The following is a 26018-nucleotide window of genomic DNA, read 5'->3' as shown; positions in this document are numbered from 1 at the left end:
GGCGACCTATTGTCCAAGTCGCCGTGATGATTTCCACGTAGCAATGATCTGCGCTCTGCCCCTCGAATACGACGCTTCTGTGTTGGCCTTCGATGAGATTTGGGCTGGCCTTGAGAAAGATCTCGGAAAGGCTACTCAGGATCCAAATATCTACACACTGGGCCGCATCGGCAAATGCAACCGCATTCTGGTCCTATCAGGTAGGGAAAGGTCAACGCGGTGAGCGACAGCCAGTCTTCACTCCAGTTCCCGCAAGCTCAGGCTGGTCCTGCTTTGTGGCGTATGTGGCAGCGTCCCCAACATTGATGGCACCAACGAGGTCCTTCTTGGGGATATTATCGTCAGCAACAGTGTTGTCAAATATGATTTCGGACGGCAGTATCCCGGCCAGTTCACACCGAAAGACACCATCGACGACAGCCTTGGAAGACCTACAAAGGAGATCAGACCACCCCTTATGAGGTTTGAAGCACAGAGGAAACGACACGGATTGCAGCGGAATATTTCACAGAATTTGACGAAAGTCCAACGCAAGGCTATCAAAGATGGCTGTAATGTTGATGTAGTCGACCCAGAGCTGAGGATGTACTATTTCAGCCGGACTATCTCCATAGACACCGAGGGCAGAAACAGTGCGGCTGTAGTGAGTCCTACATATGTAACAAAGAAGAAAAAGCACTGTCTAAGGAACCCAAGTGCGACTCCAGTCACCAGGTGCATAGAAAGCGTCTGCAAAGCCTGGGAGAACAGCAGCCTCCTTCTGAATCGCAGCAGCCTTAGGTATTTATCGGCCAGATCGGATCGGGAGACACAGTCATGAAGTCAGGGAAGCATCGCGACAGCATTGCAAGGGAGCAGTTCCCTCAACAAACCCAAGGAGTGCAACCGTATAATATCGATTTGACATTTTCAATTATCTACCGCATCACGCCATGATGACATCCTCCTCGGCCCCGAGATTATTCTCCATCGCCACATCCTCTATTGCCGGCGCGAGACTGTCCATTTCCCGCAGGGTATATTCCACCAAGTAACTCTCGTCAACGAGTTCATCCGTCCGCCGGTAGTGCCTCTCTGTGTACACCTTGAGCGCGTTGAGAACCTCTTTGAGGCTCCTCTGCCCACGCGCGCCCTTGACCGATAGGTTGGAGAACTTAGACGCAGGATAGCTGCGTACGAGGGTCCAGAGGATGCGTTGGGCCACCGCAGCCGTCCGCGCATTGGTGTTCCAGTCGCGCAAGCGCAGGAGGAGCGTGAAGATTTGCTCGTCAGAAAGCGTCGCCAAGACCTGGTCGACCGCCTTCAGACCGCATAGGCTGCCAGGTTCGGGAGCGGAAGTCACGACGGATGTGAATAGGCTCAGTAGACGCCCGGGGTGGTTGAGCTGGAGAGCAAGCACGATGGCGTCGCGGTAGGATCCGTGGTGGATGTGGTTCTCGAGCTCTTGCTCCTGCTCGATCAGCTTCTGCGCCGCCTGTGTGGCCGCAGCCTGCGACTCGGACGTGGTGTCCTTCCAGAAGGTGACGATAGAGTCACCGTCACCCGATACAATGGTGTTGTCTGACGAGTTGACGGCAAGGGCCCAAATGCGGTCCTCGTGGTTGTCGAGCGTCGTTTCCGTCTCGCCCGAGTTGGCGTCCCAGACCTTGACGAGGCCATCGCTACCCGCGCTGGCGAACTGCACCTGCTTCTTTCCCTTGCCCTCGGGCTTAGGCATGTTGAGCCAGACGACTTTGAGGACGCTGTTGGAGTGGCCCTCGAATGTGCGAATGCATGTGTAGTCGTTTAGGCTCCAGATTTTAACAGTCTTGTCGGCACTGCCAGTGAGGACAACGCCCTTGCCAGCGACCTGGCCTTCATCACCTTGGATTGCGGGGCAGCCGGAGGGGGCGAACTTAACCGACCACACACCTCTGCGGTGGCCGCGCAGAATACCCTGGACTTCACCCTCCGCCACCGACCAAATCTTGACCATCTTGTCTTGCGACGAGGACGCAAAGAGATGGCTAGTAGGGTGAACGTCCATTGCATTGATGTCCTTGTCGTGCGCTTTTCTGGTAAAGACGGCACGAGATCCTCCCTTGCGGCTCTGCGCCTCTCTGGGGATCTCCCATTTCTTGACCGTCTGATCCTGGGAGCCAGTCAAGAGAAACGGCGGGGGGTGGTTCAGGGGGTCCTTGAACTGTGCTGATGATTCTTGCGGGATTTGCTTCGGAAGTGTCACGGCACCAATCGACTCCGTGTGGCCGGTGAACGTGGCATAGCATGTGAAGAAATTGTTCGCGGGGTCGACACGCCACAGGCGGGCATTGTTGTCCTTTGCGCCGGTGGCAATCCAGTAGCCGGACCAGTCGACGTCCAAGGAGACGATAATATCATCGTGGCCCTTGAGCAGAGCCAAGTCCTGGCCGAAGTACGTAGACTCGGAATCCTTGACAGACACAATGCGGATATCCTCGGCGTTGGTTGCCAGGGCAAGAAGCGAGCGATCAGGCAGGAGGTAGTTGAGGTCAATGATCGAGTCGTGGGTTCCAGATATCCGCCTAAAAGGCTCTGGCATACACCCCTCGACGGACTCCTTCTGCGGCACGTTGTACAACGCCAAGGTGTGATCGACCTGCACGCACAGGATGAAAGGGAGCCCGGGGTGGGACACAGCACTGACAATGCTCTCAGCTTCCGCCTTTGCAGGCTGATCCTTCGTCAGCTCGCGGCCGGTATCGGTGTCCCAAATACGAAGGCAGCCCTTGGCACCAGCCGAGTAGGTCAACCGGCCATCGTCAGTGAACCCAACAGCTTCGACAAGCTCCAGACAGGGCACGACCTTGCGAATCTTCCACGATTTTGCATCCCACCAAATAATCGTTTTGTCTCTGCTTGCCGACACGATTGCGTGCTGTTCGGGGGAGTAGTCCAGACCTTGGACGTTCGAAACGTGCGAGTCGAGATTCGCAATGACCGCGCGCTTGTGAAGATCCCACACCCGTACTTTGCCGTCCTGGCTACCAGATACGAGCCGCCAGTTGGTCGTCGCGGTGACCTCCTCCTCCGCCTCCTTCGACTTCTTGCCCTTCTTGCCTGCCTTTTCAACCTCGCCCTCGCTCGATCTCGCCGCAACTTCGAAGAAGTGCAGCGCTGATACCAAGACACTAGGTCCGCGGAAGGTATGTGTAACGTAACCACCAGCAATGTCCCAGACCTTGATTGCCCCGTCAGTTCCACCAGTCGCGAGGAGAGTGCTTGTTCGGTCGACGGCTAGAACGACCACAGGAGTGCCGTGGGGCTTCAGGGAGCGGGTCAGCTTGGCCTCTACCGTTCCGTCTTCGGTTATCTTGAGGGCGTAGATCTTCATCGAGAGGGATCGCGAGCAGATGATGAGGTGGGAGCCGGAAGGTGTCACTGTAGTTGTTAGAGCAAGTCTCAATCATACAGAGATTAGACATACGACTCAGAGTCGAAATTTGTTCGCCATCCTGCGATTGTCAGCATACGTCAATGGCGAGATCTCGGGGCGCATACTCCTTCAATCTTTGCCAGGTGCTTCCCGTTGGAGGGGTTCGTCAGGATAGCATCCTCGCCGAGCGGCGTGGCCAGAATTTTAGCACCATTGTCCAAGGCAACAGAGCCTCCTGTAAATATCGGTCGAATGACCCGTTCCGGCTCAAAAGTTGTCTTAAAAGGTTGCTTGCTTGCCATTTTGCGGTTGTAGAAGCAATGCGCACGATCAAATCACAATGAGCGGCAAGCCGCCGGTTTCCATCCCGCCAAAGAAAATTTCTGGACATCTTTATCGATAGCGCCTTATCTAATCAGTCCCACTTGCATGCCCGACCTCGAACTCCACCTTAGCTTAAAGATCATCGCATTTGATTGCTGTTAATCAGTGGCATCTTTGACATTGGACCTTTTGGGCTTGGTCTAGAGTCGACTTGCTTCTATGCTCTCGATTCCCCCCTTCAGCGCACCGCTAAAATAATGAGAGGAGGCTCACGCGTTGCCTATATGCCGTCGACTCGCACCAGCTCAAGATGACGAGACTCGGTCCTTTGACTGCGCAGGCACTGGTATGCAGGCATCTTGTGCATGCGTATCGAACTCTGCTGACTGACTACAGGGCCGCTCACCATTCGACGATGTGGTGGACGGCGAAGGCGAGATCGATCCCCGCGCGCCCACACAGCAATACGACAACCGCGGACGCCCCATCAACCCCGAAACGAAACGAATGAATCGCGACATGGTGCGCTCCCACAATGAGGTGATGCAGGTCATTGGCGTCGCCGAGCCAGACAATGCGCCGCCCTCTGCGGAGGTCGACTCCATGCGGCGGTACTCTAATTATGAGGATGCTGTCGGCACGCGACTATTACGGTTTGGACGAGCTCTGGAGATCGCCGGCGTCTGGGGCATCAACGGCATGCGACTGCGTATCCTCCTTTACAAGCGCTACGCAGACATCTCTTTCTTTGAGCTTCTCCAACATGAGAGGAAACAGCGTCCATTATCAAGCGTCCTTCTGACCGGTTTGCCCACATTCCTCGGCGGCCATGTCTTCAAGATGGCCACATACTGGGTTTACCCCTTCCCGCGGAAGAACCATTACATCAACACCGCCCTGTCATACATCCGCGTGCATCTGCAACTCTACGTCTTTCTCCAAAGGCTAGATATCATCCCCTCCAGTAAAATGTTTCCCTCGTTAAGCTTCTTCATTCCCGGCTCGCCCTCGTCTCCCATCGCAGCCCCGGCACCGCCCAAGGACTTCAGCGCATCGTCGCTGGCACAGTACGCAGGTGCATGGTGCGTCAATGCCATTCCGTTCGTTTCGTATGTCATCTGGGGCCAGATCTGGACTGAGGTCACTGGCCATCTGTGGCAAGAGTTTTATGGACGACTGCCGAATACGGTGCACCACCGCAAGCCCCCGCCCCTGCTACCCCCGCCGTCAGCACCGATCCTGGAGACTCCAGAGCCGGTGCTTGATGTAGATCGATCGCATCCCGAGCCCCTTTCTGAGATTGGATACGCAGAACCCACTGAAGACATCCCTCCTGAAGTGGACTCACCCAATGAACCCCCAATCCAGGCGGTCCGCCGGCCCAGTGCGTTTTCCGCTCGCGGAGACGACTACGGCAGTGATGAGGAAGAGGACGGAGGCGTTAGTGCCACTTTAATCAGCTTCGACGTTGAGGCCACAGACTCGACCGATGCTCCTCCGGGACTGTGGTCCGCTGAGCTGCGCCCAAGCACAGGTCCCGAAGGATCCGGCCACGGTGCCTCGGTGCAGTACATGGACACTATGCTGACAAGGCTCCCAGCGTGTCTGGCTTCCGACATCTTTACTGTCATTTCGGGGTATGTCTTGGTCTCGCCCTACGAGGCTGTCGCGCTGCGGCTGGTCGCCAGGTCCTACCGTGAGCGGATGGGCCTCCCTACCTTTGATATCCATGACACCAACATCTTCAGTGGCATGACGTTGAGGGGTGTCACAAACTTCCTTGGGTTGGAATTTGTGCATTTGGTGATTGCTGGCGAGCTATGGGCGCTTATTACAGGGCTCGCTCAGTGGTTCCATCTGACGGAGGAGGAATGGAAGTTTTTTAATGAGATTGAGGAGGCTGAGGTGGAAGAGGAACGAAGACAACAGTAATAAGTCTGAAATTGTATGGGTAGGAGGCGTTGAGGCTCACAGATCATCATGAAGGGTTATGATGAGGTCGGCGTTAGGAGTTCACTATCCTGAGATACCTCAAAAGACAGCCACATTGGTTGGTCGCGAAACAGATCCTCCTCTGGCACTTGACTTACAATTAATCGGCTTAATAACTCTAGGGTATCAATAGTCTTATACATTACCGTCCCCTATTTCGAGCAGATGTCACCTTTTTTCCTTGCTCTTTCCCTTCTTCGGCTTATCTGCCTTCTTCCGATCGATGAAATCGCGAACAATGTCCAGCAAATCAGGGTTCTTCCGCGCCAGGAGGACTACATCGTCCGTGGTCACCGTGGATCTCCGTGCATGCCGGCTAAAGCTCTCCAGATCGCCAGCAACAGATTCTGGGGCTCGTTAGCGTCTGAACTCATCGATGAGCAAGTAAAGCCATCTCACCAATCTGGGCCCACACCATCTCGGTGAGCGCGCCGATGAATTGCGGCGTAGCGTTACAGCCTTGTTTGATGGACTCCTCGTCGACGATCTTGCCGACCGCGAACCAGAGAGCAGCCTTGAGACGCTGTGCATTATGTTAGGGAGACTCAGCAGTGTACATTTGGGTGATCTACCTCGCGCTCATCTTCATTGACTATGTCTGCCATGATGTACGGGGTTGAGACCGAAGGCGCTGGGGTTGTTGTGCGATTTCCACTTTACGCGACGAACGCGTCGTGGGGAGTTTTGCTGATGTTGAGTTGGATTGGAAGCGTCGCCACGCTGCAGAGGAACTTATCTCCTCTGCAGTCTTATCATCGAATGCAGATGTATCGCGATTGAACAGGCAAATCAGCTCTATATTCGGGATCACAAAGCACCATCTATTACTTTCGAGAATCTTCATAAGTCATTAATGACTAGGTATCACATGATGTCGCGACAATTTCGTGGAATAGGTGACTAAGCATTGTTTGTAGTGATCGCATCCTCGACGCAGCCTCGCTTTTGAGCATTCAATATTACGGTCAAAGTTACCAGATCTTGTACACAACTCCCTTTGGATCGATCACTTACATGTCGGATGGCCTGTGGTCCATTTCCCATGCGTATTCCGTGGCAATTCAAGAGTTGCACTTCCTAGGGCGCCTGCACGCCAACAGCAGCACGTTGTGACATCACTGACCATACCCCTGGAAGACCCTTGAGCGACGCCGAACATCCAGCGTCCCTCCAATGCTGTGCCGCTAATTGGCCAAAGCTACTTAGCGGCTCCCCACGTGGGGCTTCTGAGCGCAATTTTGACGCTGTGCGGCCCGACCGACCTGCAACTTCGCGACATTTTCTTCGGCCGCGGCTTGCCATCCTGCACCTCCGTTTTTCTTTTGTCACCCCCCTGAACAGCCACATCTAAGGCGAATATCTCCTCCTGTTTACGGGCGCCTCGCAATTATATTTCTATAGCCAGCCGTACGCAAATCTACATCACCACCAACCACCACAACCATCCCTATAGTAAAAATGGCCGCAGTCTTGGACCTTCTCAACATTGCGTGGACGCGCTTCACCACAAACCTGCGCGGCACGCTCGATGGCATGAGCTATGAGAAGTGGATTCGCCTCGTTATCATTGTCGGCGCCTACTGCCTCCTCCGCCCATACCTGATGAAGCTGGCCGGCAATTCACAAATGAAGCAGCACGAGACTAGGCCCGAGGATGAGTGGCTTGGCCCTAAACCGAAGGTCCAGCCCAACACCCTGCGTGGGCAGGTCGAGATTCCCGAGGATAGCGACGACGAGGGCGTCGAGGCCGCCGGCTCGACAACGGCTACTGAGTGGGGCAAGAAGGCGCGCAAGAGGCAGCGCGATGTGCTCAAGAAGTTGATTGACGTCGAGGAGAAGCGCTTGGCGGAGCTGCAGGAGGATGACGAGGACAAGGATATTGAGGAGTTCTTGATCAAGGAGTAAGGGGAATAGGTTGGAGCGATGATTGCTGGCGTTTGGGCTCCAACGATCATTTAGCATCACTAATATCAATACGATGCTCTTCGATGGCTATATTATATGACTGAGCAGAAAAGTTGCGATGGTGATGGGAAGAGGTTATTGGGTTCTGAGAGATGGCCACATCGTGCGGGGACAATCAGGCAGCACATACCGTCTAGCGCCAGAAAGACAACTGCTTTCGGTGGCCGTATATTGGTTAGATTTGGTTTTTCACCCTCTGGAGTGTCTCAAAGAGGACCGGCATATGGGTTACGGAAATCTTTTTGTGTGTGGCCCCTTGGGTTATCCAAAGTTTCGCTGCAGGTTCCATTGAAGCCCCCTCTACGAAATCGATCAAGGTCGATCCGACTCGCTTCAATGGATCCCAGTAGGATGAGTTACACTCGGTTCGAAATACAAACTCAGAAAGATCTCAGGTCGTTTGCTTCGGCTCGCCAATCTTGCTCGGTGCCCAAGGTCTCTGACTGAGTATGGTTCGGACACCAGCTCACAGCTGATATTTCCTTGGGTAGAAGAAAGCGCTTGTATCACTGACACAAAAGAGCAGTATGATCAAAACCAAAATTCAGTCCTAGTGTATACCTATGTTCATTTCATCTATCTCTCAATTCCAAGCGCCTGCCTTCCTGACGACTTTGTTTGGGTTACAAACCTGAGTACGGATAGGTGGATGTGGTTTGTGACACCTCAAATGCCCATGGCAAATCGACGCTAAGACCACCAGCTGCTCAGGGATAGAATATCCGCTAAACTTTCTACCCCCTGCCGACTCCACTAAAGTGTGCCTGCCTTCGTAACGCGTCTCCCAAAGTACTGGAATCTTTCCATCCAGGTGCATCCATCTTACCAACGCCCACAGGCTCGACTTTGAACAACTCATGGTCACCGCGCCCACAGTCGTTTGTGCCTGATTGCTGCCGCTCACCGCGCCGGCTCATCCGCAAACGCATGCGGCGACTATTGTGTCAGCAAGACCCCGTCGATTGAAGCCACCAAAGGATGGCGACTTCCACGCTTCCAGCCGCGATGGCGAGTGCCTCGTCCACCGACCCTGCGATGGCATCTACTGAATCGCCTCCTGCACCTAAAAAGTACAAAGCCTCCGACCTCCCTCTTCCATCCGCGACCCGAGCAGCAATCGAGTCGCTGGCACATAGCTTTAAGAAGAAGGGAGGCTACGATGCCATCCGCAAGGAAGTTTGGGACAGATTTGCAGCAAGCGTAGGTTAACGGATCTGCCCGAATCTCCGAAGCTAACAAATCTAGGACTATGAGGCTCAAGTCACAAAAGCAATCCTCGAGGTCGCCGAGCAAGAAGTTGAACGCAACCCGGCGCAGCTTCTGACGCTTGAGCGAGGCAAAGCAGCCGCTCTTATCGATGGCGCGCTCGAGCGATCCGGCGTGTATCAAAAGGCGGAACAGGTTATTACACAACTCATCGATAGGACCGCGATTGAAGAGCGCATGCGCCAGCTGCGGCGCAATGACATCGGCGAGGAGGAGGCGCTCGCCGAGCAACAACGAGGAGCCAAGACGGACGAGGACTATCACGCAGAAACAATGGCCAAGCGAGCTGAACGTGAGAGGGTCCGCGAGGAACTGCGACAGAAGGAGCTTGCTATTGAGGAGGAGAAACGCAAAATTGCAAGGGAAGAGCGCAAGAAGATTGAAAAGGAGCGTGAGAAGGCCGAGACCCAACGTAAAGCAGAACGGGATGCTAGAAGAGCCGCTAGGGAGAAGCTTCAGGCTGAACGGGAAGCTGAGCGGGAAGAGCGCCGTCGGCAGAGAGACAAGGAGCGGAGCCGAGACAGAGATCGCGACAGGAGCAGGAGCCGCAGTCGCCGTAGAGACAGAGATCGGGATCGCGACCGCGAACGTGACCGTGACGAGCGGGATCGGGAGCGCCGTGAAGAACGCGATCGAAAGCGCAAGCAGCGGCATGAAGAGTCGGAAGAGGCCCAGCAGAAGCTTTCGAAAGAGCAGCTTGAAAGACTCGAACAAGAAGCTCTCGCAGACCTCCTCCGCGAGAGCAAACGTGTCACGGCGAAGCAGCCCGAGCTGGAGGTTGATGAGGCGCTGGCGCCGCCGCCTAGAAAGCTGGCTCCCGCTTCTGCCATCACGCCCTTCAAGAAGGTTTCCTCGCGTGACTCGCCAAAAGTCCCGGAGTTAAAGAAAGCCGAGGCCAAGACGGAGGCACGGGGCGCTACCGTCGCCACGACACCCAAGGCCGATGCGCCGGCGGAGAAGGCTAGAAGTCGCAGCCGATCGCGTGCCACCGGCAAAGCAGAACGAGAAAAAGACGGCGATGAAGACAGACGTCGCAGGGACGATGACGAGCGCCGCAGACGTGATCGTCGGTCAAGGTCAGCCCGTCCGCGTGATGGATCCCGCGAACGGCGTGACAGGTCGCGTTCAAGAAGACGCGAGCGTAGTCGATCCCGGACTCGACCTGAGCGACGAGAGAGAACTCCATCTCGTACACGCTCTCGACGCGACCGCAGCAGGTCTCACACACGTCACGACCGACGTGAACGAAGCCGCTCCAAGTCTCGCGACCGTCGAGATCGCAGCCGAGATCGCAGCCGAGATCGTGCCCGCGTTGACAGGCGCGACAGAAGTCGCTCGCGGACTCGGACGGATCGTCGCGACAGGAGTCGGTCCCGCCATCGCGCCGACAGGAGAGATCGCAGCCGCTCGCGTGTTCGAAGAGATAGGACTCGCTCCCGTTCTCGGACCCGTGCTGATAGGCGAGATCGTAGTAAGTCTCCACGGCTCGACCGCCGGGACGCGATCCGTCGCGACCGCAGCCGGTCCCGCACACGTCGGGAGCGGTCTCCTGAAAGGACACGAGATCGTGACCGCAGGAGCCGGTCCAGATCAAGGCCCGCCTCGTCAGCCGTGCGGTCGTCGTCCAGGCTCGACAAGGATAAAGATGAAAAGGAAGCTACCAAGATGGAGGAGGTCCGCAAGCGAGAAAAGGAGGCCAAGGCCTACCTCGCTGCGCAGCGGGAGGCCCGGGAAAAGGGTATGCCGGTCCCTGGGATCGACGATAAGAGAAGTGCAGGAGAGCGATCTCCTGAAGCCAAACGGAAACGCGATCTGGATGAAATCGACCGCTATGTGCCGCCCGGTAGAGACAGAGAGCGGCCCCACGACCTGGCCCGAGATGACAACGAGCGCCGCCGTAGTCGATCCCGCAGCCGGAGCCGCGGCAAGGACCGAGAAAGGGACCGTGACAGGGATCGCGACAGAGATAGGGATCGCGATAGAGACAGGAGGGATCGCGACCGTGACCGCGACCGCTCCAGGGATCGCTCCAGGGATCGGCGGGATCGGGATAGAGATAGGGACCGAGACAGAGATAGAGACCGCGACAGAGATAGGGACCGCGACAGAGATAGGGATCGCGACAGAGACCGAGACAGAGATCGTGACCGCCGCAGCCGCAGGGATGGGAGCATCTCGTCAAGACGGGACAGGCGCGACCGGAGCCGCAGCCGTCGACGAAGTAGAAGTCGCTAGATGCAGCTTGGTCTTCTCTTTGACTCTCTGGTGTTGTTGGCTTGATTCTTGGGGGGTTGGTGTTCAATACCTTACGGAGCAGGCTTTGGGGAAACGTCGCGCATTCTCTAGAGTCTAGTGGTTTCTATCTACATCGGCTTACACCAGCATTAAGGCGGGTTTAGGTATTGGTGAATAAGGTAGCAACAGACCAAGTATGACGACTGACATTCCATGAGTTAAAACGTGACAACCAGAAGTCAGCAATCAAACTCGTCCGGCAGTAGCCAGTCATTCCTGTGTTGTCTGCAGCAGCATGTGCTGTCGGAGCTCCGCAGAAATGCCCGGTCAGGCTCACTTTTTGAGCCGGCCGCTGGAACGGAACAAAGGCGGGCGCGCCTGCCAGAAACGGCGGCGGCTGCGGATGCACCCGGAAGGCTCAGAACCCTGGCGCAGCCTCTGCATCGCCTACGGCGGACAAGCCAGCCAGATATCCGGGACTTCGGATAGCAACGCCTGGCGCGAGTCATCGCTGTGGTCCCACGGCCAATCCGGGTAGATATGATGTCCCCAAGCATCGGCCCGGCGATAGGGCGGGGATGGCGAGGTGATTGGCAACCGTCCGGCAGCATATGTTGACACTTCCCTCTTTCCCCCACATTACAAACCCGAACTTGGGGGTCCAAGCAAGGGGTGCGGCTGTCTTCTGCCGACTGGGAGGCTGTCCGTATCTCAGTGTCCCGGCGGTCCCCCCTTCTGAATGAAAAAAATGCCCACATATTCCCGCAAATACCGATATCAAAGATCTCCCGTGGCCCAATCTAGTAAGCGCCGCTATGCCGGTTTTGACTTGGGCGTATAATCCCTAAAGTTCCCATCGGGCGGGTCGCGATCGAGCAAGAACTTGAACTTGTCCGAATTGTCTCTGACATAATCCGGCACGTCGCGGTTATTTTCCATGCGGTCGAAGTTGGAGCTGCCTCTGCCGAAGCTGTTTCATGTTAGTGAGATCCATATCGGTAGTCCTTTACACTCACATGTCTAGCCCACGCCGGGCAACATCAACCACCCAGTCCGGATCCTTATACTCGGGTTTGTTCATCTCAGTGTGCGAGAACGAGCTGATCTTCTGCGCCATCTCCTCGACCGTACTAAAACAGTAGCTGCAATGCCAGCCGCCGTGGGCAAAGTGATGGTCGTCGGCGTTCTTGCGGAGGTCGTCAGGCAGGACGGTATCAGAACCTCGGTAGACGGTGGCCTGTGGATGTGCCCAATCGTTACGGGCAAGCCATTGGAACGAGTAGTAGTAGATGCTGGAGTGAATAGTGACGCGTGGCGGGATGTTGCAATTCCTTAATGCGCGGAGGATCTCAGGCTTAGGGATCTCATCAACGTCGGATACAATCAAGACGTCATCAGTAGCAGCAGATTGCTCGCCTACTAGTGTAGGAAACACTTGCTCATACATGGCATTGCGGCTCTTGGTCTCGCGGTCCCACGCCAAGCCATCCTTGAGCTCTTCGAGGTCTATGGTCCGCAGAATCATCTTATCATGCCACGGCTTGAAAAGATCCCAGTTCTCCTTAATGTAAAGCGGTTTGGGATGGTCGGTAAAGGTCTTATCGGACTCAAGGATAACAAAGTAATCGACGTACGGAGCCATCTGTCCCATACGCACCTCGAGCATCTCGACCTCGGTGTTGATAAGGAGCAGGTCGAACACCTTGCGCTTGCGAACCAGGTCGTAGTCGGCCGGCTTGAGGCGGTAGTGGTCGCAGTACTCGCTGGCCTCCTCGGGGGTTAAGACATTGCTGGAAGTGCGGCCATCGTAGGGCGTGTCACTAGAGTGTCCAAACTGACTGGTCTTCTCAATAACTTCGTGATGAAGGTCAAGCCGCCATACCAGCCAGATGAAGATGACGGAGGTCAGCACCGCCAGATACTTGATTTGGTGGCTGGTGTTGAGTTTGTTCATGGCTGATCTCGGTAAAGGGATCAAAAAGGAAGATGTCTGGGTTCTCAGTGTTGTCAGGAGGCTAACCCAGCGGTATAGGACGATTCTGCCCTTCTTAAAAAGACAGAGATTAGGCTCATACGGTAAATAAAACTTTGAGGTAGGTTTGTGTGTTGGCCTGTGAGTTCGCCTGGGCTCAAAATCCAGGCTTATCTCCAAGAAATATCCCGAACCTTTCAAGGATCATATAGCTTTTTCTTGCAAAACAGGTAGGCAATCGACTCGCATTTGATTGATGGGCAGTGTACTCATGCCTATCATCCCCTGACTTGGATTTCTTGCATGATTAGCACAACTCTGTCGGAAGGCCCGGGTACAACCTAGACCTAGGAGAGAAATTTTGCTTGTAACCAAGGGAAACGATACCGATAGCTCAGTCCTATAAGCACACAATATTCGACAAGCCTATAAATTCGAGGAGGGAGTGTTACGCGCCTCGAGTCGGTTCGTCTCATTACCGTCATCGCTCCCCGAAGACATCTAACCACCGTATCATACATACAAGGATGCGCCATCGTTCACCGTACAGGGACTTGAATAAAATATCGCAGTCACAGGGGTTGGCGACACGGGGTTACAAGGGAGTTAAGCAGCGGCTGGCATGCCCGCCCTTGAGCCTCATACTTCGTATTAATAGTATGATGAGCGACACCTGTGGCCGAGTCATCTAGTCTGGCCGTGGCAGTAGTGCATGGAATATCACAGATAACACGCGAATTCGTTCAATATATCAACCACAAGCCATAAGTGGGACTACATACCTCAATAATATATGTTCTGAAGTTTCTAGATAGCCAGGGATGCCATCAGTCTCAATCGGAGCCTTGGAACAGTTGTCGGTACCCAGACCGAGCAAAGGCTCAAGTTGGTGCTCAAGATAATCGGACGTGAGGAAGGAAGCCATCACAACGACATGCCACCGGCTGGCTGGTGGTAGTAAGATGGTGAGATGGGCGGCTAGCAACATCCTGCGTCTGATTCGCCGGCAAAGTGAAACCGATCCTCCTCCTACCTAGCGCGACTAAAAGCTTAATCAAACAAGGTACCTACCTAGCGGCGCTATCCGTGGACCGTACGAATACCTAGGTACTTACAAGCGAAGGCTCGGGCTGCGGCGCAGATGCAGGCAGGCGGGCAGGAGGGCAGGAGGGCAGGTGCAGGAGGGCAGGCAGGCAGGCAGGCAGGCAGGCAGGCAGGACCCTGTCGCATGTTGTCAATCCGCTGCATCGTGGGGCCCCAACAAACCTTGTCGTCGCTTTCCCCTTCTCTCATGCCCCCCGCAATCCTTTCTTTGCTTTCTTTTCTCTTGCCTCGTATCTCTCCTCCCAGCACTCAAACCCGGACTTTCTTTTCCATGATTACCGCTATTACCATTGACACATCTCAATCGATCCGATTGAGTCATTTCACCATGTCCTTCCCATCCGAACTGCCATTTGATCTTACTTGGTCTTCCGGGAAGCCAGGTTGGCAGTCGCAAGCCATGGTCGCATGTACCGGTAATTACTAAAAACATGATGCTACAAGGACCACTCTCAAGCGAACAAATCGATTTTCTTCGCATCTTCCCCCGCGGGTAGGAACCAACAGCTTCAGGGGTGACAGTACTTTTTGTCTCTCGCTGGGCCTCTTTCCTTACTACACGATAGGACAGGTAGGTACCTACCTAGTCACTGTATATAAATACACTCTCGGTGGGGGCCAACCCAAAGAAGTAAGGTGCAGGAGCACACCTCGCCTCGACCAGGGGGAAAGTTAGGTACTTTGCACCACAAGGAAGCCCGCCCGGGGAAAGGGGACTCGGTGTGGTTCCTGCTGTACCGCTGCCAATCTCAGTTCACAAACGCCGCTGCGCCGCCACAACTGCTGCTTGCCTGCCATACCTTTTCGTCTTACCTTTTCCTCTCCTTCCTCACTTTTGACACGGCAGCTGTGAGTCTCTCGCACCCGCTCACTCACCAACGCGTCTCTGTCCTCTCCCCTTCGTTTCCTGTCTCTTCTCACCACAGCGGCCATCTTTGCATCATCGCTCATGTCGCTCATTTGACACGAAAGTCGGCACCTTCCCCCAACACTTTCCCGCCTGCCCGCCAACTCGCCCGGCCCACACGGAGTCTTCAGCCGTTCATCGCCGTCCCTGTCGCCGTGACCTCCGCCCACACCGACCACATTCATCTAATCTCAGTGAACTCGTCTGCAACCCTCCTGAAATACCCCGTTGCCGTAACCAGCCATGAGTACGCTGCCGACAACGGAGAAGCCCGCCGGCTCCAAGGCTCTCCACCCAGCCTTCTTCATCGCGTGTGTGCCATTTCCTCGTAGACATTGGTGCTTCAGCTAAACGCCCGTAGGAGTTGGATCTTCTTCTCGAACCTGACCATCTTGTTCAACAAGTGGCTGCTTGACACAGCAGGCTTCAGTAAGATCTTAGCTTTCTCAACTTTTAGCTTGACTAACACATCATAGAATACCGTACGTTTCATTATCTGGCATCTTAGGCCTCTACTGACTTGACTAGCCGTCATCCTAACATGGTGGCATCTCGTCTTCTCCACCCTTGCAACCCAGGTCCTCGCGCGAACCACATCTCTCCTTGATGACCGGCACAAGGTAAAGATGACGGGCCGCGTCTACCTGCGCGCTGTTGTACCCATCGGCCTGCTGTACTCGGGCTCGCTCGTCTGCTCCAATCTGGTCTACCTCTACCTCTCCGTGTCCTTTATCCAGATGTTGAAGGCCGGCGCGCCTGTTGCCGTGCTCTTCACCAGCTGGGCTTGGGGTGTCGCTGACCCCTCCATGAAGACGCTCTATAACATTCTGCTTATCGTAGCCGGTGTGGCACTGGCTTCGTTTGGCGAGATTGAGTTCTCGTGGATCGGCTTCATTTTCCAAATGGGTGGCATTGTCTTCGAGGCCATCCGCCTCGTCATGATTCAAGTGCTGCTCAAGGGTGATGAGAACGCACAGAGGATGAATCCACTAGTCAGTTTGTACTACTATGCCCCCGTCTGCGCCGTCATGAACTTCTTTGTTGCGTGGGCCAGCGAGTTCAGCTCCTTCAAGTTTGAGGATCTACAGAAGACGGGTGTCACCATGCTTCTGCTCAACGCTGGCGTGGCGTTCATGCTCAACGTGTCGAGCGTCTTCCTCGTAGGTCCGCCGCCCGCCCGATGAGACAACACCGCTAACGATCCCAGATTGGCAAGACGTCCGGCCTCGTCATGACCCTCACCGGCATTCTCAAGAACATTCTCCTGATTGTTGCATCTGTCATCATCTGGAAAACCAACATCACCTTCATGCAGTTCGTCGGCTACGCTATCGCCCTCTTTGGCCTCGTTATCTACTCCACCGGTTGGGAGCAGCTCAAGAGCTCGGGCGTCGGCGCCATCATACGGGTCCGCACCGCCTGGAACTCTCACAACTTCGACGAGGGCCGTCTTTCGCCGCTCGTGCGCCGCGCCCTCTTCCTTGGCCTGATTACGCTCATCACCTTGATGCTTGTGCTGGGCATCGCCTACGAGGGCTCGTCGGCACCGGAGGACTGGTTGCCTAAGGTGGGCGCAGTTAGCGCCTGAACGTCTTTCTCATGGCAAGGAGTTTGGGATGCGCGTGCAAAAAGAAGAACTGGGAAGTTTTGGTTGATGCGCCTTTAATGAAATCAGGGTCTGTTCGGATTACAATGCCGCTTTTGTAATACTGCATATTATGAGCACACACATAGATACTGCTTTGCAATGCATAGGATGAATGACCAACTTCTATAGCGGACTCATGATGAGGGCCTCGGATCCAGCGGGTTATCAAGGTTGGCCTATCATGAACTCAAGGAACATGCAGCCAAGGCTGACTAAGAAACACAGCAGACCCTCTCGTCACAAATGAAACCACTCGTAAGTCGTCAGGGGCAGGTCGGGACTGAGTCCGAGTATTTCTTTATCTCGACTTGCACGAACCAGCTTCGTTTTAGGTTCAAGCAAGATCAGATGTCGGGATAGAGACCAAACACCTAAGTCGATTGCATACGATGCCATTGGTACAACACCTCCTCGCTTCGGACCCCGAGTCTTACGCCCGCGCGACCCAGTCCCGCTTCCTGAGTTCCGCTGCAAATGGCGCAGTGCCCCGGGATGTCCTTGCTCGCTGGCTTGCCAATGACCGGCTATACATACATCAAGGGCGTCGGCCGTCTTCTCGACGCGCTGAACCTACCCGACGTCGCCTCCACCGCCGCGGAGCCGCCGGTGACTGAGAGGCTCCTCCAATAGCTCGTCGACGCCCTCGTCAACGTCCGCCGGGAGGAGAAGTTTTTCGTCGACACGGCCGCGAGTTTCGGCATCGAGGTGAATCTGCCTGCCTCCCGCGCCGGCGTCGTCGAGCAAGACGAAAAGCTTAACGGCCTAAAGCGCGAGAGGCTGTTCGGTCGGCTGGCTGGAGGGAGCGGTCTTGTACGCTACGGAAAAGTGTTGCCTCGACGACGCCTGGTCTAGTGCCAGGGACGGGCTGGACGCATCTGCGGATGGCAGTCGGGACGTGGACGGTGGTGCGTTGAGAAAGGAGTTCATCCCAAGTTGGAGCAGCGATGAGTTTAGAGTCTTCGTAGACGAGCTGGGAGCCATCATCGACCAAGGATATGAGGAGGCAGAGAAGAAGGGAGAGGAGGGCGTTGAGAGCTATTTACAAGGGGCGCGCTGGGGGTTTGGAAGGAGCTCATGCTTGCTGAGGAAACGTTCTGGCCTGCTCAGGACTGAGTGAAGCATGGGCAAGAATTTGCGGACGTTTATTAATTACAGCGCCATGCCGGCCGCTGCACCCAGCAGTGTTGTTACGGCGCTGACTGTTAACTTGTATCATTACTAAACCTCGCGACCAAGATTACGGAGCACCCGAACCCTCACGCCCATAGTACCCGCGCCGCAAGCACATGGTATTACCGCGGACCCAACGCCATCGCTATGCCAAAAGGAACACTAAAGCACCATGTATGTTGTCGTCAGACCGTAATCATCTGGGGGCCTCTTTCGCTCGTCCTCGTGTCCTTGTCTCCTGGTGGCGAGATAGCTTCTCCCTCGTTAACCACAGACACACAATGAGCGGACTCCTCCTCGTCGTCTTCGGAGACCTCTGTCACTGTGCAAGTGAACATAGACTCCCCCACTTTCGGCGTCTCGTCATCTTCCGCATCTGCAGCGGCATCCGCGCTCCCCGTAATTGCTTCTACATCTGCGTCTGCAGCTGCAACCTCGGACAACGATATGATGGCGGGGTCGACACAGTCGTAAAACAGCATAAAGACGTTACCCTGATCCAAGACCTCCTCCTCATCAACCTTCCTCACAGTCTCGTCGCTAAGACGCCACCAGTCCATCTCCATGTTATCGTCTGAGGCTTCGGACTTAACCGATACCTCATGAGCTTCCTCTAGTGGCGAATTGCGAGGGAATTTGCGGTAGCAAACGTAATGCCCATTCTCGTGCCTACCATAATGGGTCACAACAGCCCGTAGTTCGTAAATAGGACCGGTGATGTATGACTTGCGCTTGTCACCGGCAATCATGGACGATCTGGCATCCAGCAACCACTGCTCCTCTTCGGATTTACGACTGTTGATGGCACTGCCGAGACACCACGGGCCAAGGTCCAGAGTCAGGGGAAAGCGGATACCTGACGAGTTCTTGTACATCATGCCGGTGTTTTCGTCAAATACAGACCGGTTCATATGAACGGCGAGGCTCTGTGGAGGGCGGGCAATGACGGCCTGCTTCGTCTTGGTCGACGAGACCTTGAACTGAGACGGGAACTTGCACTTCTCGGTAAGCGTCTTGTCCTCAAAGTCGTCCTCGTCCAGTGCTTCTTCGACAGCCGCGAGGCGCAATTTCGGCTCTTTGAGCTTCTCCTTGTCCGTGTATGACGCCTCCGCCCTCTCAACGAGCGTCGCCAATAGTCTCTTCGCCTTCAGCAGCGTGCATTTTCCACACTCAACCCCTTCGATTGGCTCGATATGCGCGTAGACATCCAATAGCTCGTACAGGTCGTGATCGTTGCCACCTGAGTTTAAATTGAGGGTAAGGCAATTGAATGGAATCATCGACAGCCCATCTGAGTGCCCACATTCCACGCAGGCGACCCGCTGCGCAATAAGTCCCTCGAGAGGGTTCCGCAACACTTTCGCTGAGCTAATCTTGGAAACCGTCGACAGACTCTGGTACCCACTGTCGTCGCTGTGCTGGCTCGCTGCAGTGTCGTCATTTACGCATTCCGACTCAAATCCCGTCAGTTTCTGCGTCGCCTTCGCTGCCTTGGCAATCTCTCGGTCTACCTCGTCCAGCAACTTCGAAAAGTATTCCTGCGCGTCCTGCTGTTGCCACGTGCTCATGTTCTTCAGTGAGCCGGGGGTCCACAACGTTTTTCCGTAGTTCCGAGTGCTATTGAGGTCCGCGATCAAGCCGCGCAGCGTATCAACGGCCTCGACCTTGCGGCGGTCGATCTCAGGGTCCTGAACAGGGTCGGCCAGGTACTTGGGGAATGGCTTCAGCGACGCGAGCCCCTGGAGAATGCTGTTTTGATAGCAAGAGTTATCCAGATTCCCCAGGCCCGGCGGATAATCGCTAGACCCCTTGAGGCCCATGACGGCGCCGGAGACGGACGACAACCCCCGAATGCCAGCCTGGGACACCGTTCCCATGATGCCTCCCTGCATATTCATGCCGAGTATGTTCTTGAGGAGTTCGCTCTTCACGGCGTGTGTTTTCGCTCGGTTCTGGAGCATCGGTCGAGGGAACAGTGGCGGATGAAGCCAGCCTTCGAGAACGGTCAGGGCGCCGAACGGGATAAGCCAGACAAGGACGTCCCAGAGGGTCCGACCGGCGCGGGACAGGAGGGGTTTTGGAAGAGCCGAAGCGCCAAAGATCGAATAGACGGCTGTCGCGACAAGGGCAAAGAGAGACACTACTACGCTCGGCTCCGTCAGCCTCTTCCAGAAGGCCTCGTCGTGTATTTGTCGGTAATAGTCAGGCCCGTAGGTGTCCTTGAATGAGCCGGGAGAATTCATGCTGCTTAGATGTTGTAGGTATTGAGGGTTCTTTCGTGGACAGCTTCAGGCGAGCTTCTGCAATGCAATGCGGGAGAGGCCGCGCGGTGCCATATCGAGGAGGGTGATTAAGACTGGTCGTGGCGATGCTTGCTGATTACGTGTGGTGATGAGCAAAGTCATGAAGGCACATTGAAGTGTTCGCAATCAAAGCTAATTAGCAGGGTTTCCACAGGGGCAATGTTGGACTGGTCAGTGCGCGCGTGCCCCAAGGCTTGTGATCGCTTCCCTCTCCTATTGAGATTAGATAAGCCCCGGTGTAGATAAGGAACTTTTTCTTTATCCCACACAACCTGGAAGTGCTGGTTGGGCGAATTCTATACACACCAACGACATTATAGCAAAGATGGCAAAACCGAGCGTTTCCAAGAAGTCTAAGCGTATGAATTCCGTTCTGCTGGAAATTTCAAAGCTAACCGGCAACAGAACCATCGGTTCACTCGAGAGCTGCAAGGCGCGCAACAGATGTTGACATTGACACCGACAAGTCTCTCAAGAATGTCAAGGCCCCCTCGGACTCAACCGACTACCGGCCATCGGTCTTGGCTGCGCAAACCAACGCCGGTATCTCTAAGAAGTCCAAGAACCGCAAGACACAGATGAGCGCCAAGGCCAAGAAGAGAAATGAGAAGGCAATGGACCGCGCCGAGGCCATCATGGAGCGGACGACCAACAAGATCGAGAAGAGCAAGGGCAAGTCTCGGAGGATACAGACGCGGAGTAAGCAGTGGGACGACATCAACAAGAGCCTGCCTGCAGCGAAGAAGTTCCCTGACGAAGAGGATCTCGAGGTGGAGGGGCGCAAGACTAGGGTTGCCGTACTGCCAGCGGATAAGGAGTGGGAGACGGACGAGGAGATGGACGGTGTTGATGAGGATTCTGCGTCCGTTGCTGCCGATGCTGTGCAGGCTGCTCCGACGAACGATGACATCGACGAGGAGATTTTGTAGCAGTTTGGAAGTTTCGAGGTGCCCTGAAGGCTGTGTCTGGCGGGACTATGAGATTTATGATAGATACCCAATGATATGTGAAGTTCATCCACGCAGTCTTCCTCACACCGGTATCCAATAGCAAGTTAAGCCTGACGTCCAGAACCCATAAGTGAGCATGGAGGGGTCAGTGATTAGGTAGGTAGGTGGTGTATCCGTAGATACCCTGGAAGCCCCACTAAACACGCTAAAGCTACAGGGCGCTATCGGGGAATCTTGTGCAGTCCCGTCTCTAACCTCCAACACCAGGGCCCTGCACCTCTAATTTTCAACGTCATCCAACCCCTTCATCCATCATAACCACCACCATGCCGCCGAAGCGCATGACGGCAAATCCGGTCAAGCCAGCGCGGTATCGCGCTGGTAAGCCCATTGCACCGGAAGCATCGGACTCAGACTCAGATGTCAGCGACAACGAAACCAACGAAGCCGAAAACAAGGCAAGGGCGATCCCGCCGCCACCGAAAGCTTCAAGCGCCGCCAAGATCGCTGGTAACCTCAGCAAGGTCAACCTCGATGAGCGCAGACGCGAGGCACAAGAAAAGGAGAACCTGAGAATAGCGCGCGAAAAGGCCGAACGACTCGCCGCCGAAGAAGGCTTCGTGACGGAGGAGGAGGAGGAGGAAGAAGAAGAAGAAGGTGGCGATGGAGATGAGGAGAGCTCAAGCGAGGAGGAAAGCAGCAGTGAAGAGGAAGCCCCCCGTCGCCTCATGATCCGTCCAAAATTTATCCCCAAAAACCAGCGCAACGCCGCAAAGGACCAGTCCGCTGCATCAAAGGACGAAGATGCACGCTTTGCTGAAGAAGAGGCCCGCCGCAAAGCTGCTGCAGACGCGGTGGTCGAGGAGCAGATAAAAAAGGACCTTGCAGCGCGTGCGGCGGGTAAGAAGCACTGGGACGACGACGAGGCGTCGGGGTCAGACGTTGACACGACGGATGACCTCGACCCGGAGGCGGAGCTGGCCGCATGGAAGCTGCGGGAGCTGAAGCGGGTTAAGCGCGAGCGTGACCGCATCGCCGAGCAGGAGGCCGAGTACGCGGAGCGCGAGCGGCGTCAGAACCTGACTCAGGAGGAACGCGATGCCGAGGACGCCGAGAAGCTTGCGCGCCAGCAGGAGGAGAAGGACGGCAAGGGTAAGATGTCTTACCTACAGAAGTACTACCACAAGGGCGCCTTCTATAGCGATGAGGCCAAGGCGTACGGACTGGACAAGCGCGATATCATGGGCATGCGCATTGCGGACGATGTCAAGGACCGGAGCGCTCTGCCGGAGTACCTGCAGAAGCGCGACATGACGAAACTAGGCAGGAAGGGTGCGACAAAGTACAAAGACCTCAAGAGCGAGGATACCGGCCGGTGGGGCGAGTTCGATGACCGTCGTGGGGCTGACCGGAGGGGCTTCAACAAGTACGACGTGGATGAGCGGTTCAGGCCGGACAACGACCGCGAAGTCAACGGTGCAAACGCAATTCCCCTGGGCGATCGCAAAGCACCAGACGGTCCAAAGCGTGGCTGGCCTGACAGATACCGAGACGATGACCGGGGGGATCGAGCCAACAGATACCGGTCTCGCGATGACTTTCGTCCTCGGGATCAGTCCAGATCGAGATCACCGCGTCACCGCTCACGAGACGACTACAGAGACAGGCGGAAGCGCAGTCCGTCGCTAGATAGAGACCATCGGGACAGTGACAAACGGCGGCGCGTAGACTCGTAGGGTTGTTGTTCAGATTGTGTTAGATCGAATCCTAGGCTCGCTGCAGGCAACACTCAATATACCCAGACTCCTAATGCAACCCTCTTCCTGTGCATCGTAATAGCCCTTAAATCTTCCTGATCTCCACTCGTGCGCGCTCAAAAACGCCGTGACTGGCCATTGCTTCCGACTGGCCTGCATTGGCCTTGGGTGGGAAGAGTGTTAGTCGTGCGTACGTACCAGCGCCGCGCCTCTTGGATAGATAGCCGGGATTTATCATTAAGACACTCTCGACGACCTGCAGGCGTCAGTAAAAGCGTAGCATAGCGAAGAGATGTTACTGACCTTGGCAAACGGAGGCAGGAAGCTAGGTACGACCAGCACGTCGGGCCGAACGTTGACCATCTCCCCAAGCTTCAAGTAGCTGAGATCCAGCATAGCACCAGGAGGGATGCCCTCCTCTGTTCCCGTCTTGGGCAGCTTTGGGCGATCCGTCGGGGGAAATAGCGGAAAGAAGTGCCTCTGCTCAAGCAAATACCTGCTGAGTCTCGACAGCAGTGATGGATCCGAGGGACGCCCGCCAACCAGTTCCTCATGACGCAGCTGCCAGAGGACATCCTGTGATGATATACCCATGACCATTTCGTTCATCGATAATGTCATAGGGTTGGTGACGATTCTCGCGGTCTTGGGGAGGCCAAGCTCCTTCTTCAGGACGGAGTCCTGCGGCCATGAGACGTGCTTGTCGATGACGTCGCGGACAGAGGGCACGAGAAGGATGGTAATGCTGGGGTTGGCGGAGACGAGGCGATTTAAGGCAGGCGAGAACATGTACTTGAAGACCGTCGACATCGTAGTCGTGTCCTGATCAATGGCTGCTTCGTCAGGGAGATCAAAGTCGCCTGTAGCAATCAGAGGGTGCTCGCTATCGATAAACGGTCCTGTCAAGACAAGAGCGTCCGCGTAGGTGTCGGCCGCTTGGTCGCACAATGCATATAGCGGCTCGAAATCAAGGTTATCATCCGCCGTGTACGGGCCTGAAGCGTAGACTACATTCAGTGGAGGGGGGTCTGAGTCTGTGTCCATAGCATCTGGGTCTCCTCGTAGCCTCTCGCGGTGTGCAGCTAACACAGCTGGCGTTGAAGCGGCGTTTGGGAGTAAGGGTACTTCAAGCACCTCCTCGACGGCGAATTCGTTTCCTGACGTATTGATGCCCTTGAGGGCCACGACCTGACCCGGAAAGAAACTGTAACCCTTATTACGCATGTTTAAGGCAACCCTCAAACCACCGCCCACCCGCCTCGACATCTCCAACACCAGCGACGCTGCATTGAGCTTACCCTCGGGTGCGTCTGAAGCGATACGTCCAACGGCAATCACCTCCGTTGTGCTCTGATTCGCTGCATTGCCAAACATTGAAAAGTCTAGCTTGTGGTGCTCCTGAACGATGTGCATAAACTCGTCTATCCTATCGTCGAGGATCTCGGACGCTTCCGAAAGCTTCATGGCTAGCGGTTTGTAACCAAGCTTCTTCTGATCGGAGGCGGCCGTCAGCTTGATCCGAGGCTCCGAGTATGGGCAGATTGGTGGTTCGGGTGGGTCGAGGTGGTCGTTTAGCACTTCGACGATCTCGCCGGCATTCTGTCGGTCGTTGAAGGAGCTCGGGCTGGGGAAGTTAGTGGCCGTACATGAGTATCGGCATGTGTGCTAGCACTTACGGCTGCATAGAGTTCAACTGTTCGTCCATTTTGGACGACCCCTTGAAATCCGGCGAGCTGGAAGGGATCTCTGCCTTCACCCGTGTCATGGTCGGCGTCTCGTTGACCTTCTTTCGCACGCTGGTCGGCTTGTTCAGCTTCCCTGGTCCGGGCGTGCTCGGCACCAACCCATCCAGCATGCCAAAAACATCGCCGCCTCTACCGGCGCGGGGAGTACCGTGACTGCGCTTCTCGGTTTTGATGTGTGTCTGCTGTCTATTGCTCTTCTCCAGTGCGTCCTGAATATCCTTTTTGAAGTTGCGCACGTGCACAATGTCGGGGTTCATGGCGTCCATATCCATTTTGATGCAGAAGGACTCCCATTTATAAAAAAGGTCTTCGGCTGACAGCTCGTGCAGGCGCATGATGGACTGCAATTCGGAGAGCACATCGGGCTCGAGACCCTTATCACCGGTGGTGAAGTACTCCTTGAGCTCTACTTCCGCCATGGTTTCGTTGCTTGTTGTGCTTCGTGGTGTTTGGCGGTAGTTGAGCGCTAGGAAGTTTGACGATGAACTTTGGTAGACGCGTCGAGCGCGTTTGGTGGGATAGCGCGTAAAGTGCGGACCGGGGCAATCACAGTGCGAGGTCCTTTAAGTTAGCGAAATCAAGGTGGGCTGCGTACTGCCTCAAGGAGCCCAGGCTACCCAGTTCGGAGCCGAATGTCATGTGGTTCGCACATGGAGAATCGGTCGCTAAGGCGACACCTGCCTAGGCACCTAGAATTCGACTACTCCTGTATCCGTATCTTTCGCCACTCGGAGTTCCTCTCTCCAACCAGAAAGACCGAATTTTTCGTTGCAATCAACAAGGAAACTCAACTCGGTTTCGTGCTGAGCAGTCCCCGGATCTAGCCTCCGTCTTCCTCCAAGTATTGGAAACACCCATTTTGCTCTTGGCCGAGTACTGTGTCCGAGTCTTGATGCAGGCTTTGCGTAAGTCATATGCAGGCTTCACTCGGCTCAACGGCCATCCACAAAGACTGGATGGCGTACCCGATTTGAAGTACAACATCACTTGCATATCGTTCTCTAGCAGGTAAGATGCGTCTCGGCAGGCTCTACATCGCCCCGTTCAGCCTGAACCAATCGCTTCCACCCCGATATGTGCACCAACACTAACCCCAGTGCACTACTGGTGACGTTGATGCATCCACGTACTCCTCCACCCTCACATGCATGCACCTGGCCAGAGCCATCCCAATCCTTGACCAACGATACGCAGGACTGCCTCGGTTCCGTGGTTGCATTCACTGCAGAGTATGACTGCAACCAGTGTACAGTCGCCACCCAGGCGCCTTTCTTGCTTACCCAGTC

General features: G+C 55.3%; 13 protein-coding genes across 13 annotated transcripts; 7 read left to right on the top strand and 6 right to left on the bottom strand.

The window, feature by feature from the left end:
- Window positions 1–881: 881 nt before the first annotated feature.
- LY79DRAFT_646060 (WD domain-containing protein) lies at window positions 882–3741 on the bottom strand. Its single transcript, XM_060562455.1, has 3 exons — window positions 3520–3741; window positions 3446–3473; window positions 882–3399 (listed from the first exon to the last, which is right to left on the bottom strand). The coding sequence occupies exons 1-3, from the start codon at window positions 3694–3696 to the stop codon at window positions 926–928; spliced, it is 2679 nt and encodes an 892-aa protein (XP_060420067.1). The 5' UTR covers window positions 3697–3741; the 3' UTR covers window positions 882–925.
- A 287-nt stretch (window positions 3742–4028) lies between these two features.
- Window positions 4029–5650, top strand: LY79DRAFT_665147 (uncharacterized protein; the record flags this gene model as incomplete). The annotated part of the gene is made up of 2 exons (XM_060563017.1): window positions 4029–4064; window positions 4115–5650. The coding sequence occupies 2 exons, from the start codon at window positions 4029–4031 to the stop codon at window positions 5648–5650; spliced, it is 1572 nt and encodes a 523-aa protein (XP_060420066.1).
- A 139-nt stretch (window positions 5651–5789) lies between these two features.
- Window positions 5790–6581, bottom strand: LY79DRAFT_535188 (kinetochore component CENP-S-domain-containing protein). Its single transcript, XM_060556495.1, has 3 exons — window positions 6283–6581; window positions 6110–6233; window positions 5790–6057 (listed from the first exon to the last, which is right to left on the bottom strand). The coding sequence occupies exons 1-3, from the start codon at window positions 6313–6315 to the stop codon at window positions 5879–5881; spliced, it is 336 nt and encodes a 111-aa protein (XP_060420065.1). The 5' UTR covers window positions 6316–6581; the 3' UTR covers window positions 5790–5878.
- Window positions 6582–7168: 587 nt separating this feature from the next.
- LY79DRAFT_575167 (trafficking PGA2) lies at window positions 7169–7615 on the top strand (the record flags this gene model as incomplete). Its single annotated transcript, XM_060559680.1, has 1 exon — window positions 7169–7615. One exon carries the CDS (start codon window positions 7169–7171, stop codon window positions 7613–7615), a length of 447 nt encoding a protein of 148 aa, XP_060420064.1.
- Window positions 7616–8680: 1065 nt separating this feature from the next.
- LY79DRAFT_504625 (complex proteins associated with Set1p component shg1-domain-containing protein) lies at window positions 8681–11176 on the top strand (the record flags this gene model as incomplete). Its single annotated transcript, XM_060553526.1, has 4 exons — window positions 8681–8875; window positions 8921–10007; window positions 10060–10524; window positions 10587–11176. The coding sequence occupies 4 exons, from the start codon at window positions 8681–8683 to the stop codon at window positions 11174–11176; spliced, it is 2337 nt and encodes a 778-aa protein (XP_060420063.1).
- A 120-nt stretch (window positions 11177–11296) lies between these two features.
- On the bottom strand, window positions 11297–12061 carry LY79DRAFT_141922 (uncharacterized protein). The gene has a single exon (XM_060550962.1). The coding sequence runs from the start codon at window positions 11932–11934 to the stop codon at window positions 11416–11418; it is 519 nt and encodes a 172-aa protein (XP_060420062.1). The 5' UTR covers window positions 11935–12061; the 3' UTR covers window positions 11297–11415.
- On the bottom strand, window positions 11990–13130 carry LY79DRAFT_586189 (family 17 glycosyltransferase; the record flags this gene model as incomplete). The annotated part of the gene is made up of 2 exons (XM_060560595.1): window positions 11990–12146; window positions 12193–13130. 2 exons carry the CDS (start codon window positions 13128–13130, stop codon window positions 11990–11992), a joined length of 1095 nt encoding a protein of 364 aa, XP_060420061.1.
- Window positions 13131–14988: 1858 nt separating this feature from the next.
- Window positions 14989–16942, top strand: LY79DRAFT_535181 (triose-phosphate transporter). The gene is made up of 5 exons (XM_060556494.1): window positions 14989–15470; window positions 15521–15588; window positions 15636–15641; window positions 15688–16319; window positions 16367–16942. Exons 1-5 carry the CDS (start codon window positions 15403–15405, stop codon window positions 16745–16747), a joined length of 1155 nt encoding a protein of 384 aa, XP_060420060.1. The 5' UTR covers window positions 14989–15402; the 3' UTR covers window positions 16748–16942.
- A 357-nt stretch (window positions 16943–17299) lies between these two features.
- LY79DRAFT_665141 (uncharacterized protein) lies at window positions 17300–17924 on the top strand (the record flags this gene model as incomplete). The annotated part of the gene is made up of 3 exons (XM_060563016.1): window positions 17300–17413; window positions 17438–17586; window positions 17660–17924. The coding sequence occupies 3 exons, from the start codon at window positions 17300–17302 to the stop codon at window positions 17922–17924; spliced, it is 528 nt and encodes a 175-aa protein (XP_060420059.1).
- Window positions 17925–18162: 238 nt separating this feature from the next.
- LY79DRAFT_504267 (ubiquitin carboxyl-terminal hydrolase) lies at window positions 18163–20220 on the bottom strand (the record flags this gene model as incomplete). The annotated part of the gene is made up of 1 exon (XM_060553496.1): window positions 18163–20220. The coding sequence occupies one exon, from the start codon at window positions 20218–20220 to the stop codon at window positions 18163–18165; it is 2058 nt and encodes a 685-aa protein (XP_060420058.1).
- A 321-nt stretch (window positions 20221–20541) lies between these two features.
- LY79DRAFT_535179 (Alb1-domain-containing protein) lies at window positions 20542–21302 on the top strand. Its single transcript, XM_060556493.1, has 2 exons — window positions 20542–20639; window positions 20686–21302. The coding sequence occupies exons 1-2, from the start codon at window positions 20606–20608 to the stop codon at window positions 21207–21209; spliced, it is 558 nt and encodes a 185-aa protein (XP_060420057.1). The 5' UTR covers window positions 20542–20605; the 3' UTR covers window positions 21210–21302.
- A 4-nt stretch (window positions 21303–21306) lies between these two features.
- On the top strand, window positions 21307–22972 carry LY79DRAFT_535177 (splicing factor, Prp19-binding domain-containing protein). The gene has a single exon (XM_060556492.1). The coding sequence runs from the start codon at window positions 21557–21559 to the stop codon at window positions 22964–22966; it is 1410 nt and encodes a 469-aa protein (XP_060420056.1). The 5' UTR covers window positions 21307–21556; the 3' UTR covers window positions 22967–22972.
- On the bottom strand, window positions 22973–25248 carry LY79DRAFT_622136 (DNA polymerase alpha/epsilon subunit B). The gene is made up of 3 exons (XM_060562068.1): window positions 24664–25248; window positions 23291–24611; window positions 22973–23243 (listed from the first exon to the last, which is right to left on the bottom strand). The coding sequence occupies exons 1-3, from the start codon at window positions 25149–25151 to the stop codon at window positions 23073–23075; spliced, it is 1980 nt and encodes a 659-aa protein (XP_060420055.1). The 5' UTR covers window positions 25152–25248; the 3' UTR covers window positions 22973–23072.
- Window positions 25249–26018: the final 770 nt, after the last annotated feature.

Source organism: Colletotrichum navitas (genome assembly GCF_030913465.1).
Source record: "Colletotrichum navitas strain CBS 125086 chromosome Unknown LY79scaffold_2, whole genome shotgun sequence".
Taxonomy (NCBI): domain Eukaryota; kingdom Fungi; phylum Ascomycota; class Sordariomycetes; order Glomerellales; family Glomerellaceae; genus Colletotrichum; species Colletotrichum navitas.
This window is presented reverse-complemented; position numbering and strand designations above follow the sequence as displayed.

Bases quoted from the DNA above. Each gene is read 5' to 3' on its own strand.
- LY79DRAFT_646060 (XM_060562455.1), bottom strand. From the start codon at position 3,696: ATGGCAAGCAAGCAACCTTTTAAGACAACTTTTGAGCCGGAACGGGTC. The intron at 3,474-3,519 runs GTATGCGCCCCG...TGACAATCGCAG, and splicing joins ACCTGGCAAAGATTGAAGGA to GATGGCGAACAAATTTCGAC. The intron at 3,400-3,445 runs GTATGTCTAATC...TAACAACTACAG, and splicing joins ACAAATTTCGACTCTGAGTC to TGACACCTTCCGGCTCCCAC.
- LY79DRAFT_535188 (XM_060556495.1), bottom strand. From the start codon at position 6,315: ATGGCAGACATAGTCAATGAAGATGAGCGCGAG. The intron at 6,234-6,282 runs GTAGATCACCCA...CATAATGCACAG, and splicing joins TCAATGAAGATGAGCGCGAG to CGTCTCAAGGCTGCTCTCTG. The intron at 6,058-6,109 runs GTGAGATGGCTT...AACGAGCCCCAG, and splicing joins GATGGTGTGGGCCCAGATTG to AATCTGTTGCTGGCGATCTG.
- LY79DRAFT_141922 (XM_060550962.1), bottom strand. From the start codon at position 11,934: ATGTGGGCATTTTTTTCATTCAGAAGGGGGGACCGCCGGGACACTGAG.
- LY79DRAFT_535181 (XM_060556494.1), top strand. From the start codon at position 15,403: ATGAGTACGCTGCCGACAACGGAGAAGCCCGCCGGCTCCAAGGCTCTC. The intron at 15,471-15,520 runs GTGTGTGCCATT...AAACGCCCGTAG, and splicing joins CACCCAGCCTTCTTCATCGC to GAGTTGGATCTTCTTCTCGA. The intron at 16,320-16,366 runs GTAGGTCCGCCG...TAACGATCCCAG, and splicing joins ACGTGTCGAGCGTCTTCCTC to ATTGGCAAGACGTCCGGCCT.
- LY79DRAFT_535179 (XM_060556493.1), top strand. From the start codon at position 20,606: ATGGCAAAACCGAGCGTTTCCAAGAAGTCTAAGC. The intron at 20,640-20,685 runs GTATGAATTCCG...AACCGGCAACAG, and splicing joins CGTTTCCAAGAAGTCTAAGC to AACCATCGGTTCACTCGAGA.
- LY79DRAFT_535177 (XM_060556492.1), top strand. From the start codon at position 21,557: ATGCCGCCGAAGCGCATGACGGCAAATCCGGTCAAGCCAGCGCGGTAT.
- LY79DRAFT_622136 (XM_060562068.1), bottom strand. From the start codon at position 25,151: ATGGCGGAAGTAGAGCTCAAGGAGTACTTCACCACCGGTGATAAGGGT. The intron at 24,612-24,663 runs GTAAGTGCTAGC...TAACTTCCCCAG, and splicing joins CAGTTGAACTCTATGCAGCC to CCCGAGCTCCTTCAACGACC. The intron at 23,244-23,290 runs GTCAGTAACATC...TGACGCCTGCAG, and splicing joins TCCTGCCTCCGTTTGCCAAG to GTCGTCGAGAGTGTCTTAAT.